This window comes from Schistocerca serialis, chromosome 5, assembly GCF_023864345.2.
Source record: "Schistocerca serialis cubense isolate TAMUIC-IGC-003099 chromosome 5, iqSchSeri2.2, whole genome shotgun sequence".
Classification (NCBI taxonomy): domain Eukaryota; kingdom Metazoa; phylum Arthropoda; class Insecta; order Orthoptera; family Acrididae; genus Schistocerca; species Schistocerca serialis.
Genome location: NC_064642.1, coordinates 122,221,983 through 122,242,186, shown reverse-complemented (window position 1 = coordinate 122,242,186; position 20,204 = coordinate 122,221,983). Strand labels below are relative to the sequence as shown.

The following is a 20,204-nucleotide window of genomic DNA, read 5'->3' as shown; positions in this document are numbered from 1 at the left end:
TAGCATGTATAAGGCGACGTTACTGCAAATTGTAGCCAAAAACTCAACGCTACCAGGTCGACCAACTAGCTAACTCTAAAGGACATAATTTAATCAGGCTTCCTCCGTATAATGCTCATTTAAATCCCATTGAGAATACATGGGACTAGGAGAAAAGTAATGAAGCAAAAAACAAAGTTTATCCTGAACAGAGATAGAAATGCTAATAAAAGCAGCTATTGCAAATGTTACACCGCAGGACTAATCTCGAATTTTAAGCCAAACCAAGAAGATAACTGAGGAGAGATGGATTCATGAAGAACTGTGATGAGTTTTGAGGGCTATGTAATTCTCTTGTTGCCATGTTAAAATCTGCTTCTTTTGCCAAAATGCAGCTGAAATTGCAAAATAACCCTGAAACAGTGTATTATTAATTTCTCTAGTTGCTTGAATATAGCTGCAGATAAGGAAGCTTCACCTATTAATCATATCATTTTGCTTGTTTCTAAGTACAAAATGTCAAATACTGTATTTTGTCCTTAAATGGAGCGGCTCTGTCACCGTTTAAAAATGTCATTAATGAAAATTGCTTCATCAATTTTTTCTTTGTCCAGACATTGTAAAACCTAAACCATTTTTTCACTTTCTGGTATCTGTCCTCTCTTGTGGGAGAACACTCATCAAAAAAATGTTCAAATTATCATGGAACATTGTGGGGAAACAAGGCAAATTAATGAAATAAACCGATGCCATTCCCTCTCTCCCGCTCTTGGTAAAAGTTAACGCCTTTCGAGAAAGCTTGGCGTAAGCGACCTGTTACGTTTCATTGACGGCCTGTGCGCTTCCGTAACGCATCGTGGACTTTTATGAAGTTCCGTACAGTTACTGTCCGTATCGTTCAGTGTTAATCGATCTTAATGATAATAAATTATGCGCAGAATACAGTGTACAAAAAGTGCAGTACATCGACGTTATTAGAACTTAGGTAAATTTTTTCGTACTATTTTACTTCATTGCAGGCGATAGCAGGACGAGAGATCCAGTATTATCGGAATCTTTGGATTTCGAAGGCAGTGAGCTGTCGAATTCTGATTGGACAACGCATACCTTCAGATTTTTCACACCTACAGTGGCGAGAGAAAACTAGAGATCGGAGAGGTCGGGAGTTCAGTGACAGCGTGGTGGTGGTGGTGGTGGTGTTGATTAAGTGCCTTTGATGCATGTAACGTTCTACAATGGCTTGTTGGCAAGTTCTGGTGCCAGTTTTTCTGTGTTTAGTATGCTACGTTGTTGCTGCGGAGGGTGATCAAAAGAAAGGCCCTAAAGTAACAGATAAGGTATTGGAAAAATATTTTAGAAGTAACATTATTTCAGAAATAATACTAAGTGCAAACGTCAGCAACATATTCTAGCTGCAAGTCCCATCAATCCATTAACATTTACGAAGAACCGCTGGAGTGAAAACTACTGTGATAATTTTAAGTACATAGAAGTTCGGTGTAAATACCACAGAATTCGCATATTTTTAACAGTACTTGCTAGTTTTGACATGTAATATTGATATCTTTGTTTCAGGTATGGTTTGACATAAAGATCGGAGAGGAGAATGTGGGCAGAATAGAGATTGGTCTGTTCGGTAAAACTGTTCCAAAGACAGTTAAGAATTTTGTTGAGCTTGCACAAAAGCCTGCAGGAGAAGGTTACAAGGGAAGTAAGTTTCATAGAGTGATTAAAGACTTCATGATACAAGGAGGTGATTTTACCAGGGGTGATGGAACTGGAGGTGGGTAGCTTCTTGACTTACTCTACACATACAGAGAAATTGTAAAGATAGAATTATCATACTATAAAGTATATACTGAGCAGTACAGACTCTACTTGACTTTCTGAAACAGCATTTCGGTTAGTTTGTTTGGACAGTTTTATAGAGCTGTTAAATTGCCCAAACAAACTTAGCAAAGTGCTGTGCAGTGACGCTTGGTGGCCACTGTTTTCTCAAAATTGTTTAAAGTAATTGTATTTTCTTACAACCAGGTCGAAGCATCTATGGAGATAAGTTTGCTGATGAAAATTTCAAGCTAAAGCACTATGGAGCAGGTTGGCTCTCAATGGCCAATGCAGGAAAGGACACAAATGGCTCTCAGTTCTTCATCACCACAAAACAAACACCATGGCTTGATGGGAGGCATGTTGTATTTGGAAAAGTGTTGAAGGGAATGGTAAGCTCTAATTTATTTAGAATGCATTTTTGTATGAGTGTTTGGTAAACATCTGAAGACAAGTGTTGCATATACAGGCTGTCTATATGTATAGCCTAAAAGTACACTGCTGGTGTTGGTGGCTTTTGTATTGTGTGCTGCAGGTGATAACACTAACTGCTGACAAAATGGCAGAAAGAAAAAGAAAATGTTCGATAAACATAATGATGTGGAGTGTATGAGATTACGTGGTGCATAATGGAATATATTGTGCAGAATGTTGTTGTGTGAAACAGAATGTTCTGTAAAATTTGAACTGTACTGATAGGCTTCTGCATAACTACAACCTAGAAACTAAAATATTTTGGAAATAGCCTACTCACAATTTTTTCCAAAATTATCATTGGTCTGAATGATAGATTAGTCCTTTACCACAGCCAGTTTTGCTCAAGTGACATTTGTTCGCTTCACCAACTCTCAACCAAACTGACTCATTTCAACCTAACAGACCGTGGACTTCGCCACATGTTAATCTGTTACTACAGGAAGTTTTCTTCCTGTCACATTTATAGTCTTTGCCAACTGATAAGCAAACTATAGCATTGGATTATGAAACAATGCCCAAGAAATCCTGCCATATTCCAAGAAACATACAATGCAGTACAAGAAATACATATAAAACCCAGCAACCAATTTTATAATCCCATAATAGACCAATGGTCTCAAGTCTCTTGCTGTCTATGACCATGTACATAACACCTGATATTACAGAACAAATCAAGACAATTCCAGAATATTTCAGAAAACACGATGGTGACTAATTTTTTTTTTTTTTTTTTGAGAAAACGGGATGCAAACCATTTTCCCTTTCATTCATTAGTCTGCATCTTTATGCACTAAACTGCTGTATACTTCTGCACTTTTTGTCTTATATTATACGATCACTTGAAGGCAGTTATCACTGATGTGTCGTAATTAACTGACATTTCATTATGAAAAATTTTACCAAGATTGATGTGTTTTGATATATCTTCAGTGCGCCATTGCCTTGAAACAGCATACTTTCATAAAACACAAGTTACAATTCTAAAACACAATATGGACAGTCTTTAACCACCAGTATGACGTTTCCCATCCTTTTCTTACAAGAAGTTGTACTAATAATGACACTTTTTTGAGACATCCTTAATATGCTGGTGCTTCAAAGTAGTACATCTTCATAGGATGCAAGTTATAATATAAAATGCACCAATTATGGGCTTCAGATGAATAGGACAAAATCCAATATGGCATCTCCCAAGTTCTGTTTGTGAAATAGGACAGCTTGGTTGAAGGGTCTGAACCTTCATCAGGCCTGTGTTAGCCATACCCTGCAGAAGCCACACCCCTCAAACCTCTGCTGTGTAAAGCTGTGCGACATTTCAAAGTGCAACCTTAAGCTACTTGACATCAGATATCAGCTGTTCCAAAAACCTTGACTATCATTACATAAATTCATGTTGGAAAAATATTTGAAATGTGTCTTGATAATTTAAATCCTGTAATCCAACACAGATATATGTATTTTAATATGCAGGGTGTTTATAAATGAATATCGGGGTTTTAACGCTTTATAATATTTATTACATTAAACTTGGTTATAAATGATATGTCAAACAAAAGAGCAACTCAAACAATTGTTTGGCACCAGTGCCACCTCACTGGTATAGCGAGGTATGCGATTGGTTGAACTTCACTGTACCCAAGCGCTGGATAGGTCGCAAGAGGCCCAATGACAGGGCTTGCTTTGCATGGCCTCTACGTTCACCCGACGGACACTATGAGATTTTTTTTTCCTTTGGGGCTTCATCAAGGATCATGTGTGCGCGTCTCTGCTACCAGCAGTCCTCCCTGAATTAAGAAACCGGATTGAAGCAGCTGTTGCTACAATCACTGAAGACACACTTATCAACATTTGGGAAGAACTCGGCTATAGACTTGATGTGTGCAGTGCGACAGATGGTGCTCACAATGAACATTTAATAAGGTGTTTGGTAAAGTTGAGTTGCTCTTTCATTTGACATAACATTTATAACTGTAAGTTTAATATAATGAATATTATAAAGCGTTAAAATCCCGATATTCGTTCATAAACACTCTGTATATTTTTGGGTACTTCCACTTCAGAGCCTTCAGCTATGAGTCACACCTGCTCTGGAACATACAGGAGCTAATTCAGAACTGTAACACAATGAGTTTGGCAGTAGCAATTTAACATAATTTTCATTTCCCAACGTTACCTTGATTTGCAAAAGTGGATTGAACATAGCCAATATATAACTGATATCAGCAGTCGTCTCTGACCCATGATAATTGTGGTATATGATGTTATGGTTGTGTAGTTAGAGAACCAATAGGTTATGGTGACACTGACCTGTAGCTCTGCACGAGATCTATGTTAAGTTGGAAGGTGAGAATTTAGTTGAGAATTGATGAAACCAATATGCCCTGACACTAATTGCAACTCTTATTATGGTGCATATTGTACACATATTGATGGTTGGTTTGTTCACCATTTTAGTGATGTCATGGATCAAAGCAAATTGGTGGCACCAGCATAAATATTTTCAGTAGGGTATTTATAGTAAAAAAAAGTGTTGAGCAGTATACAAACTCTTAGACTTTGGAGTGGCACACACATCTCTGGTTCTTTTTCTCCCTCTCAGTGGCTGTGTAAAACTACTCTCATTGGCTATGCATAATTACTGTGTTGTATTGCCAGCCTTTGTATGACACCCCTGGTGGCTGAGTGGTCAGAGCAACAGAATGTCAATCCCAAGGGCCCGGGTTTGATTCCCGGTTGGATCGGAGATTTTCTCCACTCAGGGACTGGGTGTAGTGTTGTCCTAATCATCATTATTTCATCCCCATCGACGCGCAAGTCGCCGAAGTGGCATCAAATCGAAATACTTGCACCCAGGGAACGGTCTACCCGACGGGAGGCCCTAGTCACACGGCATTTATTTATTTATTTATCTTCATTCTACAGCCATTCCAAATTTCTTAATATTCAGCTGAATGTGCCTTTGTCTTCCCGTTTTAGTGTGTTCAGTACCATTAGTTTTGGAAAGAATATTTCATACTGCTGTGGAGTGTGCACTATTATTGACAATTCCTGGCAGATTTTGTGTGCCAGACCAGGATTTGAACATGGGCCTTTGCCTTCTGTGGGTATTGGTCTTGCTAACTGAGCTATTCTGACAGGACTTTTGACCTACTTTCTCAGCTTCACTTTTGGCAGTACTGCTCTCCCACTTTCCAAACTTCATAGCTCATTACGTAAGAGCATATCAAGTCAAGCTTTGAGTCTCGGTCCTGCACATAATTCTACATCTACATCTATACTCCGCAAGTCACCCAGCGGTGTGTGGCGGACGGCACTTTACATGCCACTGTCATTACCTCCCTTTCCTGTTCCAGTCGCGTATGGTTCACGGAAGAACGACTGTCTGAAAGCCTCCGTGCGCGCTCTAATCTCTCTAATTTTACATTCGTGATCTCCTCGGGAGGTGTAAGTAGGGGGAAGCAATATATTCGATAGCTCATCCAGAAACGCACCCTCTCGAAACCTGGCAAGCAAGCTACACCGTGATGCAGAGCGCCTCTCTTGCAGAGTCTGCTACTTGAGTTTGTTAAACATCTCCGTAACGCTATCACGGTTACCAAATAACCCTGTGACGAAACGCGCCGCTCTTCTTTGGATCTTCTCTCTCTCCTCCGTCAACCCGATCTGGTACGGATCCCACACTGATGAGCAATACTCAAGTATAGGTCGAACGAGTGTTTTGTAAGCCACCTCCTTTGTTGATGGACTACATTTTCTAAGGACTCTCCCAATGAATCTCAACCTGGTACCCGCCTTACCAACAATTAATTTTATATGATCATTCCACTTCAAATCGTTCCGCACGCATACTCCCAGATATTTTACAGAAGTAACTGCTACCAGTTTTTGTTCCGCTATCATATAATCATACAATAAAGGATCCTTCTTTCTATGTATTCGCAATACATTACATTTGTCTATGTTAAGGGTCAGTTGCCACTCCCTGCACCAAGTGCCTATCCGCTGCAGATCTTCCTGCATTTCGCTACAATTTTCTAATGCTGCAACTTCTCTGTATACTACAGCATCATCCGCGAAAAGCCGCATGGAACTTCCGACACTATCTACTAGGTCATTTATATATATTGTGAAAAGCAATGGTCCCATAACACTCCCCTGTGGCACGCCAGAGGTTACTTTAACGTCTGTAGACGTCTCTCCATTGATAACAACATGCTGTGTTCTGTTTGCTAAAAACTCTTCGATCCAGCCACACAGCTGGTCTGATATTCCGTAGGCTCTTACTTTGTTGATCAGGCGACAGTGCGGAACTGTATCGAACGCCTTCCGGAAGTCAAGAAAAATAGCATCTACCTGGGAGCCTGTATCTAATATTTTCTGGGTCTCATGAACAAATAAAGCGAGTTGGGTGTCACACGATCGCTGTTTCCGGAATCCATGTTGATTCCTACATAGTAGATTCTGGGTTTCCAAAAACGACATGATACTCGAGCAAAAAACATGTTCTAAAATTCTACAACAGATCGTCGTCAGAGATATAGGTCTATAGTTTTGCGCATCTGCTCGACGACCCTTCTTGAAGACTGGGACTACCTGTGCTCTTTTCCAATCATTTGGAACCTTCCGTTTCTCTAGAGACTTGAGGTACACGGCTGTTAGAAGGGAGGCAAGTTCTTTCGCGTACTCTGTGTAGAATCGAATTGGTATCCCGTCAGGTCCAGTGGACTTTCCTCTGTTGAGTGATTCCAGTTGCTTTTCTATTCCTTTTTCGATGTCAGCCATTTTTTCGTTTGTGCGAGGATTTAGAGAAGGAACTGCAGGGCGGTCTTCCTCTGTGAAACAGCTTTGGAAAAAGTTGTTTAGTATTTCAGCTTTACGCGTGTCATCCTCTGTTTGAATGCCATCATCAAGACCAGAACTTCCTAGGATTTTCTGTCAAGTCGGTACATAGAATTTTACTTTCGAATTCACTGAACGCTTCACGCATAGCCCTCCTTACGCTAACTTTGACATCGTTTAGCTTCTGTTTGTCTGAGAGGTTTTGGCTGCGTTTAAACTTGGAGTGGAGCTCTCTTTGCTTTCGCAGTAGTTTCCTAACTTTGTTGTTGTACCACGGTAGGTTTTTCGTGTCCCTCACAGTTTTACTCGGCACGTACCTGTCTAAAACGCATTTTACAATTGCCTTGAACTTTTTCCATAAACACTCAACATTGTCAGTGTCGGAACAGAAATTTTTGTTTTGATCTGTTAGGTAGTCTGAAATCTGCCTTCTATTACTCTTGCTAAACAGATAAACCTTCCTCCTTTTTTTTATATTCCTACTAACTTCCATATTCAGGGATGCTGCAACGGCCTTATGATCACTGATTCCCTGTTCTGCACTTACAGAGTCGAAAAGTTCGGGTCTGTTTGTTATCAGTAGGTCCAAGATGTTATCTCCACTAGTTGGTTCTCTGTTTAATTGCTCGAGGTAATTTTCGGATAGTGCACTCAGTATAATGTCACTCGATGCTCTGTCCCTACCTCGCGTCCTAAACATCTGAGTGTCCCAGTCTATATCTGGTAAATTGAAATCTCCACCTAAGACTATAACATGCTGAGAAAATTTATGTGAAATGTATTCCAAATTTTCTCTGTTGTTCTGCCACTAATGCTGCTGAGTCGGGAGGTCAGTAAAAGGAGCCAATTATTAACCTAGCTCGGTTGTTGAGTGTAACCTCCACCTGTAATAATTCACAGGAACTATCCACTTCTATTTCACTACAGGATAAACTACTACTACCAGCAACAACACGCCACCACCGGTTGCATGCAATCTATCCTTTCTAAACACCATCTGTACCTTTGTAAAAATTTCGGCAGAATTTATCTCTGGCTTCAACCAGCTTTCTGTACCTATAACGATTTCGGCTTCGGTGTTTTCTATCAGTACTTGAAGTTCTGGTACTTTACCAACGCAGCTTCGACAGTTTACAATTACAATACCGATTGCTGCTTGGTCCCCGCATGTCCTGACTTTGCAGTCCCCGGATGTCCTGACTTTGCCCTCCACCCGTTGAGGCTGTTGCCCTTTCTGTACTTGCCCAAGGCCATCTAACCTAAAAAACCGCCCAGCCCACGCCACACAACCTCTGCTACCCGTGTAGCCGCTTGTTGCGTGTAGTGGACTCCTGACCTATCCAGTGGAACCCGAAACCCCACCACCCTATGGCGCAAGTCGAGGAATCTGCAGCCCACACGGTCGCAGAACCGTCTCAGCCTCTGATTCAGACCCTCCACTCGGCTCTGTACCAAAGGTCCGCAGTCAATTCTGTCGACGATGCTGCAGATGGTGAGCTCTGCTTTCATCCCGCTAGCGAGACTGGCAGTCTTCACCAAATCAGATAGCCGCCGGAAGCCAGAGAGGATTTCCTCGGATCCGTAGGATTCATAGGATGTTTCAGAACAGTGGACACTCTGATGCAATGTGAACATTCATTTTGTAAACATTTCCCAAGGCTGTGGCCAAGCCATGTATTTCCTCACTATCTTTTCTTCCAGCAGTGAAGGTTGTAATCAAGCCATTTCTCTGAACTGTCCTCTTTTCCAGGAGTGCTAATACCACATGTATGCTGGAGAACTTCTGTGAAGTCTGGAAGGCAGGAGTAAAACACTGCCAGGAAGTTTCAGAAATGGTTTTGGTAACAACTTTTCAATATAAACATGTACCAAGTGTACACATTTCAGTAGGATCGTTAAATCAAAGAATGCTGTTAAAACTTAGCTCCCATACATGCTTTACATCCCTCAGTACCAGGTGTGGGCTGAGAGGGCTGCCTACATTTCTCTCTGTATTTATGTACTTCATTCTATGTTTCTGTTCTGGTCTTCAAAGTATAACTAAAACACGTACATACACAATGATTTCTCTAAAACAGTGATCATGCTTTTGGCTAACGTCATACAAAATCGCTTGTGGGTTGCACTTATCAACAGTATAAGGTACATCTTGGCAACAGGTTTCTGTGTAAAGTTTGAAGCAGCCAGTGGGAGGATATTATGTGGTAGCCAGTGGGCAGTTGTTATCTACCTACTTTTTCAGGCTGTTAATTTATGAATTAATCATTTTATGTGGACAGCCTTTCCTTCACATTCTGCTTTGATTGCTTGCATTGTCTGGATGGCTCATTCATAGTTTTATGCTTTTGCTGTTTATAAAAGTTTGTTTTATTGATCTATACAGTGCTTTGACACTGTCTTGTTGAAATATTGTCAGCAGAAGCGTCCGATCCCACCAGTGTGCCTTGACCCGTGACGTAAGGGTAATAAAAATGGAAATGTCGTGTGGCTAGGGCCTCCCGTCGGGTAGGCCGTTCGCCTGGTGCAGGTCTTTCGATTTGACGCCACTTCGGCGACCTGCGCGTCGATGGGGATGAAATGATGATGATTAGGACAACACAACACCCAGTCCCTGAGCGGAGAAAATTTCCGACCCAGCCGGGAATCGAACCCGGGCCCTTAGGATTGACAGTCTGTCACGCTGACCACTCAGCTGTTGTGTGTGTTGTCATTATGGTGCGGAGTTTACAAGTTAGTTGTGTTTGTAGATGTCATCCTGTTGTCTTTGATGGTGCCCTCGTGTGTGTGTGTGTGTGTGTGTGTGTGTGTGTGTGTGTGTGTGTGTGTGTGTTTTTGTCTTTGTTTTTGTTTGGGGCGGCCAACCTAGTTTGCAGTGCTGAGTTTGTTGGTGGTATGTATTGATTGTGTTTCAGTTTCTGTTGGGATGTTTGATTTTTGGATTTTTGAGGTGTTGAGTCTGGCTTTATTTTTTAGTAGTTGTAGGTGTTGGTTTTTTGGTATTTATAGTTGTGGTTGACCTACGTAGGTCAAGGGAAATGTCAGATTCCTATTTTTGTAGCTGTAGGTGTTGGTGTTTGGTATAATCAGCTATGGTTGACCTATATAGGTCAAGGGAAGTGTCAGATTACTGTGGATTCGGTTGGTATAGCAGAATTTGGTAAATTGCTTTTTCTTCGCCAATCATTTTGTGTGTTTTGGCATCATTTTTTTACTGTTATATTTAGCTTGTCCCCACCCTAAAACCCCCAATTTCTTATGGTTGTCCTGTTAGTTGATTGTATTATTGGAGGGAGATGTTATTGTCTTTGTATATGTATTTTCATGTTTGTTGCCATATGTATGAAGTAACGTCATAGGCACCATATTGGAGATGCTGAGAATGGCCATTTCTGCTGTATTCATGTCACAGGTCAAAGCAGACAGGTGGAATCGGACGCTTCTATAATTATGAAATATGACTACTGATTTTTGTCTCAAACGCAGAATCTATGTGGTGACTGACTGATAAGTAGCATAGCCAGAGATCTAGGTTAGGTTGTAAGTGACAGTTTGGTTGCCTCATTATGAAGACAATGAATGTAAAGGTGGAATCTTGGTTGAGTTGACAGGTTGCTCTGTAGTGTAGCTAGAGGTCTGTCAGCTTGTGTGCTGGCAGTTTCATTTTCCCTCATTTTTTGTTTACTTGCATCTAGATTTCTGCAGTAATGTACAATACATATGATATGCCAAAAGCAATTAATGAAAATTCAATGTTAAATTGTTCCTTACATGTTCTTGTGTATTTGCTTCTGAAAACACAATGTTCTCCTCAGAAAAGGCAGTTTGATTGCTCTCTAGAACCTAACAATGGAAGGTCATTGTTAACATTAAAATGTTAATATTTTTAATGGAAACATCAAGTAATTAGCTGTATGAATCAGCTGTTCAGTCATCTCAGCTTTCCATGACTGCTCGTGACAGGTGTTACTAAGACACTTCGAGGTTAGAATGTGGATGGCCCCTGGTAAACATGTATAATACATTCCACTGTTCATTTTCATAATAGATACTCAGTTTGACACTGGTGGCTCTTAATCACCAATGTCCTTATTTTGGAAGACTGATTTCTCACCTCATAGGACTCCAGTATTTGCCAACCCTTGTACAGGGTGGCCAGTCCCAGAGAATATTGTTACTTGTTAGGTTATTACACTACCAGTTTTTAATTTTTTTCTGTAATTTAGAAGATATTGAATACCAGAAGTTGGCATTCCTTATTCCCCCTCTGCTTGCTTAGCAATAGTGTAAAATGTTATCTTCATTCCCTTGTGGACAGACTGTTGCTGTTGTTTGCTCCTGATGCATCACACTGTATTAAATTTGATTGCAGGATGTTGTAAGGAAGATTGAATCCACACCTACGGATGCAAGAGACAGGCCAAACCAAGAGGTTGTTATAGCAGACTCTGGTGCAGAAACTCTCTCTGAACCCTTTTCAGTGGCTAAGGAAGACGCGACCGAATGAAGATGTGTAAGTGGAACTCGAGGTGAAAGAACATCACAGAAGCAGAAGTTACAGTGAACTCAGTGGGCAGGTCATTCCAGAAATGTTTGATAAATGATCTTTGTATAACTTTGAACTTTTGTGTGTCTGTTTCTACAAGTGGAGAATAAAGATTTTTTTTTATAAACAGAGCATCCAGTTTTTGTCAGAAATTGCAACAATGTTAATATCCTTCAGACTTACTGTTAAGAGTGAAAACAGCATAATTAAATACCAGCCATGTTATATTAAGTTTAATGGTAACAACAGAACTTGATGTAGAGATTTAAGTGTTTAAAAATACAAAACTGACATTTATACTCTTTAATACTTCAAAGCTTTATTTTTATTGATATGTATTATATCATAATGATTTGATCACACAAAATCAAAGTTTGTCTTAATGGCACAGATTGTCACGCCTGACAGTACATAATGCTAAGAGTGTGTCATCGTAAACATGGTTTTTACAAATTAGCTTTTTGAGAGAGAATTGTATGTCTCTTCAGTTAGGATTTGGGAGAGTGGTCTAGTATTTTTAACTTTCAGTGTAATTTATACAGGCGAAACTGCTGCTTTGATACACGCATGTAACTCCCATACCTAATCAATGTACAAACTCTTAGCCTTCCACAAACTGAGGTGGCACATTAGTAAGATACTTTGTTCAGGAGGATGGTCAGCCAGATTTAGGTTTTGTGATCTATTTAAGTCATCTAAGGGAATTGTGGGGATGGTTCCTTCGAAAGACCTTCGCCAATTTCTTTCTCTAACGTGCGATTCTGCTCAGTGTGTAATGACATCAGTAATGGGATATAAAACTGTCTTCAATCAGGATTTGCTCCTGTGTGCAAATGTGAGACTTCCCATTACTCCTACCACATGAGAAATGGATATCTCCCTACTGTTACTGAAATATTGCTTTCTGACTACAGTAAAACACAACTAGCATGTCTCAGACCAGTGGACCGATTCAAGTATCGTTGTTCATGCTGTGCACAAAGCACTAAACAGGCGAACTTTTTCATTGAACAATGGGTTAAGAATATTGATCATTTTATTGGTCCTCAGTCTTTTGCAATGGCAAGCTTGAATAAAATCTTCATCGACTGCTAGGGCTGGCATAGTGTTCCATTTATACACTGTCCATTCACGGTAAAAAGCCTACATAACCACCTTTTGCAGTGCGGACCACTGCAGGACATGCAGGGAAAGTCACTAGAGTTCTGGAAAGGATGTGAAGCCATGCCAAATCCAGTGTCTTGTCCAGGTATGCAAGCTTTCTTGGTTGAGAATCCGTGGTGCGAACAGCCTTATCGAGATGGTCCTAAGAGTACAGCAAACTCATCCTGGTACTCCTTGAACTATGCACATACCCTGCGAGCTGTGTGACACCTTCCAATGTACTACTTGTTGACTCCACCAGTGTTGAGGAGAAACAAACTGCAAATAGGGCAGCATGTGGTTACCAAGGATAGACTTCCAAAATGACATTCACCCAGGGACCGCCAAACATTCCCCAGCCTGTGATGCTCCCTTCTGATAGATGAGGGACCCAGTGGAAAAGGAGCACATGCCACATGCACAGTGATTTTGGTACAGGAAGACAGCCTATACCATCTAGTATTGTAGGTGGGAACTTTTAGCACAGTGGCATGTGCCTGTTCCTTTAGAGAGCATATCATATTTGCTGTTATTTAGGACTGACACATTCCCAGTGGAAAGCGGCCCACACCAATAGTATCTGTCTCATGAGTCGATTCGTCTCATTGGTTGACTTGGTTTCGGAAAGCCAATCAGAAAGAGTTTCTCAAACGTGGTTCATATATTTCCAAGATGGCGGCAAAATATGTTGCTATTAAAGTTACTCATGAAGAAAATGCAACAATACATGTAAAAAAGAGTGGATAGATAATGAAAGGAAGAGGTTAAGAAACAATGGAAAAGAATATAAATCCCAGGGAAAAAACTGTTCCTGAGAAAATGTTTCTTAGTGCCAGAGATCCATGCTCCAAAATAGTTTCTGCAAATACACATTGAATGAAGAACAGGCAGAGGCAATATTTATTGAGTTTTGTTGATTGGGAGATTATAATAAGCAAAATGCTTCTTTATTTGGAGTAGTTCACCCTAATAAGGGCAAAAAAAGTGTAGCCAAAGAGGAAGGTTTCTTTCAGGTATTTTATTTCAGACACGCCTGTTACTGAGGTTGAAGTGTGTAGGAATTCATTTTTAGCTGTTCATACCATTTCTGTTAAACATTTGAGATATGTCCATAGCAATGAAGAATGTGACACACAATCATGAATATAAAAAAAACATGTTTCTGTACATAAACCTAGACAGGATAGAAGAGGTAAGCATTCAACGGACGAGAGAAAAAATAGGGGTAGAAACCACATCAAAATGTTTCCAAGGTACACGTCATATTATGGTAAAACATAGAATCCGAATAAGTCCTACATGACCTCTGTTCACTTTATTGCTGGAATGTATTGTTTGTACTGTTAATATCTTAAAAATTCAGATTAAGTCCCAGTGAAACAACATGTGTATGACTCATTTTCAACACTGAATATAATATTGGTTTTAAATTGCCGTCGAGTGATATATGTCGTATTTGTGATTCTGCTAAAGCACATAACACCGAATCCACAGACATCAAAGTACACCTTGAGAAAGCTGAAGCTGGATGTAGTGCTCTGAAATGAGCCAAAACAGGATGGTAGTGATGCACTTGTTTTATGTATGGACTTACGACGAGCATTGCCAAACCATATATTTTGACGGAAACAGTTCTTTTACAAGAGATGAGTTTGGAGATATGATTTCTGTATTCACCGTTGTAGTGATGTGTGTCTGGTCCTAGAATGTTGCATCTAGAGGGGCCAATGAAGTAGCTAGCTGCATTTTAAAGGCTTTAGATATGATGAAGAATGCCATCAAAGGCTCATCATTTATTCTGATTCGTGTGTTGGACAAATTAAAAACTGTATTATCCTAGGTCTGTGGTTGTACCTCCTAATAAAAAAATGTTGTGATGTTGAGCACAAATTTCTCCCCTATGGTCACACATTCCTGCCATGTGACAGGGATTTTGGAGTTATTGAGTAACTGAAAAGAAAGTCACAGGCTGTGTACACTCCAGCAAAATGGGCTGAACTTATAAGAAAGAGCAAGCAAAAGAACCCATTCATTGTGGTTGAAATGAAGAAAGAAGACTTCGTGTCTTTGTCGTCTATAATGAACAGTATCGTCGAACACAATGTTACTGTTGACAAAAAGCTTGCAGACATGAGAAACGCAATGGTGTTAAGATCAGTGAGTGGTGAACATTCTGTATATATCAAATAATCACATAGTCAAACTGAGAAACCTGTGCGAGTTAGTTTACAGAAGTGTCGTGGGCAATTTACGAAGCTTGCAGACTGCCGGTTAGTTCGTAAGTATCCAAATGGACATCAAATTAACCCTAGTATTCACTCTGCTAAAATTTCCCTAGTACTCCACCTGGGGTCATACATGACCCCAATCAATATATAATTGACTGTGTGTACTAATCATTCAGAGAACAACGTACTGTCATTTAATACTGTTTGTTTACATTTTATTTATTATTTAGACACATTTCACAGCTTTTTTAACAGGTATGTACATAGTAGAATTAAATTACATATCAGAAGTTACAATATTACTCTAAGTCATAATTTGTTTCACTCATAAATGTTTCAAAATGGCTTCAAATTTACAGAAAATGTGATGAACAACTCATCAGGAAACATAATTCTAACCGGAATCCATATCATAGTCATCTGCACATATTTTGCAAGTAGTAACTATTTCAGAATGTTCCTTGCAAACAAATTTGTTACACTTTTTGCATGTTGAACTGTATTTTGTGTCCTTTGATTGGGGGCAAATGGAGCATCTGCCTCGCTTTCTCTTCTGATTGTCGGGTATTACGTCTGGGTGTCCATTGTCTAACAGATCATCAAATCCACATCGTCTGATACTGCTAATAATATCCTTGTTCCTTGCTTGTGGTAAACTCAAATGACGTTCCACTTGGGGCTTTGCCATTTCTTTGGCCAACTTCATTAGAAAAAGACGTCTCTCTGTTTTTTTCAACAGCAACACAGAAGAGTCTATAGGCATTGAGTGCAGCTAGATCAACAAGATCATAAAATACTGCTAATGGCCAACGTTTTGTACCCTTTTTCACAGAATAGTAAGAGCTCATTTGATCTAGCGTATCAACACCTGATTTTGTTGAGTTGTAATACAACACTACTTCTGGTTTTCGTTTCAAGTTGTTTTCTTTGGGCACTTCAGATGATTGATGTTGTGTTGACAGGAGTAGCACAACCTTATTTATTTTTGGAACATACGAAACTAATAGGGTTTTACCACTGTATGCAAATCTGGTAGTGCATTCTTCCCTAGTTTTCGAAGGCAAAAACTCTTTTGGGACTTCTTTTCTTGTAGAACGTAGAGTACCTACAAGTGTCAACTTCATTTTCAACAATTCTTGGCCAAGGTCATAGCTCGTGAAAAAATTGTCAGTGGTAATATTCCTACCACTGCCAGCCAGATGACGCACTAAATCTAAGACCACTCTCTTGCCTTGATTCACTTCTCTCACATCACCACTCCTTCCAGTGTACATTTGAAGATTTGTCAGATAACCATGTTCACAGTCTACTGCGCACCATATCTTGATGCCATACTTTCCTGGCTTTGAAGGAATGTAGACCCTGAAACTGCACCGACCTCTGTATACGCAAAGATGTTCATCAAAAGTAATGTTGCTGGAATGTATAAATGATGTTTGACATTGCACAGTAAACAAATCAAATATTTCCTGTACAGCTTCAGCCTTATTTCCAGTCCTCTCTTTCCTTTCAAGTCTTGTGATGCGGTCGTCAAAACGAAGTGAACGCAGAACGTCCTGATATCGCCTCCTCGACATAGTAGCACGGAATAGAGGAGTGCCATATTCAGAGTCCCAAAATTCGTCAATAGGTTTCCCCCGGCTCTTCTGTACACCATACAGAATCAGCAAGCCTAAAAATGAAAGAAGCTCGCATCTGTCTGTATCACGCCAGTCAACTAATTTTCCAGACACTTTCAATTCATTTCCTTGTTGATTTGTGAACTGAACTATTATATCCAGCAATTCATTAGCAATAAACTGCCTGAAACAGTCAACAGCTGAGCTAACACTAACTGTACTAGGAATACCTGCTGAAAATCATTGTATGTTGCAGATTGGAAATCTACGAATTGATGGTTCTTTTGTACTCCATGCAATATCCCGACCCCTGCTTACCAGTACTGCACTTTCATCTTCTCCACTGTCATCATTTTCAGCAAGAATATCATTTTCTTCTAATTCATGTAAACAAATTTCATCACTTTGGTCTACCTGTGTCTCTGTTCCATCATCTTCGGCATCACTACCTTCTGAATCACTACTGCTACGAAATAAGTCTTCCATAGCTTGTTCTACACTATAGCCAAGAGCAAAACGTATTCCATCCATGCTGAAATTACACTGCAACAACAAACGTACAAACGAAATTCCAGTTTGAGGTTAGTTCTGAGTAACACTTGAATTCAGTGTTACCAACTCAAAATACCTAAGAAAGAGATTGATAGTTGATAATCTATACATTCTACGAATGTTACATATAATCTATCTGGGGTCATAATTGACCCCAACAGTAGTTTTTGTTAATTATTGATTTAAATGTTGCGTCAAGCGCTCTAAAAATTTTTGTGAGAGAACTACAATACTGTGTGGTACAAGTCATAAAATTCTGGATTTTTACAAGAAATAGAACTATTATTTTATCCATAGTAAAGATGATTGGGGTCACCTATGACCCCAGAGTGAGTCCTAGGGTTAAGGCAGCAAAGTTCAAGGACCTTCAAAGCTTACTGCAATTAGTGCCTCCAATATATTCAAGCTTTTATCAGTCATTGATAAGTGATGGTAGTGACGATACAATGGAACAGGAAAACATTGATGAGGAGTTTGACTATTAATGACATGCTGTGTAATGTGACTACGTCTCAAGGATTTCATTTTCTGTACTTTAAATTGTAATAAAGTGACCTAATATTTAAGTGTTTGCAAAACATCTACTGTTGGTATCACAGCAGTTCACATTACTATACAAAATCATATTTCCTTAATTCCCATTTCCCAACACAACATACTCTGGTGGCATGTGCCCCTTTTCCACTGGGCCCCTCAATTGTTGCAGGGTGTTTGCCTTCAACCTGATGGAGCGTAAAATGTGCTTCATCTGAAAAGCCTACCTATCACCCCTCTCCAGACGTCTTGGTGTGAAAATTCCAGCCTTTGTTGCTGGTGAATAGCTGTCAGAATAGATATATGAACCAGGCCACTGTGGTGGAGCCCCATACATAGCATTTGCTTGAATGGTACTGAGGAGACAGTGTTGGCAGTAACTTGGTTCATCTGGACTTCAGTTGGTCAACAGTTGCACATGGTGCAACACAGGTGCCTCGGCGCTGGTTTGGGATAGCAACATTTTGCTATGCACGGTATACTTTAACCACGATGGCATGAGAACAGTTGACAGAGCTAGCCATGCTTCCAGCGTTGCCCCTTTGGATATCAAACAAATTACTCTGTTTCCGCATCACGACAAGGACTGCACTGTTTCCTGCATCCCTTGATAAGATTTATATACCCTCCACTGCTAGTGGTGCCATCTGTGAGGGGTTAATGCACATCGACGTCAAAAAATGCCAGTGGTCACTTAATGTGACTGCTGCCTCTCACATACATGGTCCAGTGTCTGAAACCTCCCAGCAGAAGGCTGGAAAGACATAGGCATGGGAAGTAGAGTTAAGCAGCTCCAGTCCATTGCTCCCTTTGCTTTACGAGCTGTGTAAGCTGGACACAATTCTCAGCGATAGTGCCCCCTGTGGGTCCGAGGGTTGAATATGCCCAAGGTATTCCTGCCTCTCGTAAGAGGTGACTAAAAGGAGTCTCACTTTTTGGCCGTATGAGTTCAGGTCCCATTCTATGGTTTGACGTGCCACTTACAAAATTCTACAGGAGTGCGTGACATATGGGTAAGGATGCCTTACGTGGTGCACGAATTATCCACAGTGCCCTTAGATTCGATCTCCTGAATATCTTGTCATGACTTTGCATCCCCACCTGCAATTCAACCATTTGGGTGAGGACACTTTCTGGGGTATGTCATCTTCTTCCGTTGTCTCCTATCCTCTTTCACCTCCACGACAACATTGGATTTCTCTGTGCCCAGTATCCATTACAGCAGCCAGTCCGTTGTGGTGGGGCCGTCATGTACCCATTTGGTGGTAGCCCCCCCCCCCCGACAACACAGGGATCGCACTGCTGATGCCTGAGCTGTAAACTACCCATGTATGCCAAGGAGTAGATGCCTGTCTTCCTGGGGCATCAGGACTCCCAGAAACGGCCATCATGCCAGGTAACCTTTGCTGTGGCTGGGTGGCACCTGTGGGGAGAGCCCCTTAGTCACATCTTGCTGGTGACCGTATGGCGCCAGGAGTCTCTAAGAAGGGCAAGATCGAATACAATGCTGACAGGTATGACCCTAAATCGTTTCCCTCCCTCGCTACATCATGGGACGAACGTAGGGCTACACAACGGAGAGGGGCATATTTGCCTCGGTTTTTAGTCTATAGCAGAACTGATGGGGACTCCCACTTGGTGGTAGCCCCCCTGACAACACAGGGATCGCACTGCTGATGCCTGAGCTGTAAACTCCCCATGTATGCCAAGGAGTAGATGCCTGTCTTCCTGGGGCATCAGGACTCCCGGAAACGGCCATCATGCCAGGTGACCTTTGCTGTGGCTGGGTGGCGCCTGTGGGGAGAGCCCCTTAGTCACCTCTTGCTGGTGACTGTATGGCGCCAGGAGTCTCTAAGAAGGGCAAAATCGAATACAATGCTGACAGGTATGACCCTAAATCGTTTCCCTCCCTCACTACATCATGGGACGAACGTAGGGCTACAGAACGGAGAGGGGCATATTTGCCTCGGTTTTTAGTCTATAGCAGAACTGATGGGGACTCCTTTCTACCTACAAAGTCTCAATTTTTCATTGAACACCTTGAGGATAAATTTGGAGAAGTGACTGCTGTCCAAGATGCGAAACGGCACAGTCTTGATTCAGATAGCATTCCCAGCCTAATCCTGAGTGTTACTTGCCTGTGACAAGCTGGGTGATATTCCTGTTTCCGTCACTCCCCATAAAAGCCTCAACATGGTCCAGGGGATCATTTTCCATTGCAATCTCCTCTTGTAGTCTGACTATGAGCTCCACGCGAATTTAGAATGGCAGAGTGTTCATTTCATTCGTCACGTTTACAGGGGATCCAAAGACAACAGGGTTGCTACAGTTGCCTTCATCTTGGCCTTTGAGGGTGATTCATTGCCTGAAAAGGTCAAGGTGATGGCTTACCACTGTGACGTTAACCATACATCCCTCTCCCTATGCGGTGCTTTTAGTGCTGGAAGTTCGGGCACATGTCCT

The 20,204-nt window shown here is 40.9% G+C and overlaps 1 protein-coding gene across 1 annotated transcript; it reads left to right on the top strand.

Annotated features, from left to right (window-relative positions):
* The first annotated feature begins 1,134 nt into the window (after nucleotides 1-1,134).
* On the top strand, nucleotides 1,135-11,796 carry LOC126482301 (peptidyl-prolyl cis-trans isomerase 5). The gene is made up of 4 exons (XM_050106330.1): nucleotides 1,135-1,316; nucleotides 1,555-1,762; nucleotides 2,014-2,198; nucleotides 11,492-11,796. Exons 1-4 carry the CDS (start codon nucleotides 1,215-1,217, stop codon nucleotides 11,624-11,626), a joined length of 630 nt encoding a protein of 209 aa, XP_049962287.1. The 5' UTR covers nucleotides 1,135-1,214; the 3' UTR covers nucleotides 11,627-11,796.
* The last annotated feature ends 8,408 nt before the right edge of the window (nucleotides 11,797-20,204 follow it).

Bases quoted from the DNA above. Each gene is read 5' to 3' on its own strand.
- LOC126482301 (XM_050106330.1), top strand. From the start codon at position 1,215: ATGGCTTGTTGGCAAGTTCTGGTGCCAGTTTTTCTGTGTTTAGTATGC. The intron at 1,317-1,554 runs GTATTGGAAAAA...TCTTTGTTTCAG, and splicing joins GCCCTAAAGTAACAGATAAG to GTATGGTTTGACATAAAGAT. The intron at 2,199-11,491 runs GTAAGCTCTAAT...ATTTGATTGCAG, and splicing joins GAAAAGTGTTGAAGGGAATG to GATGTTGTAAGGAAGATTGA.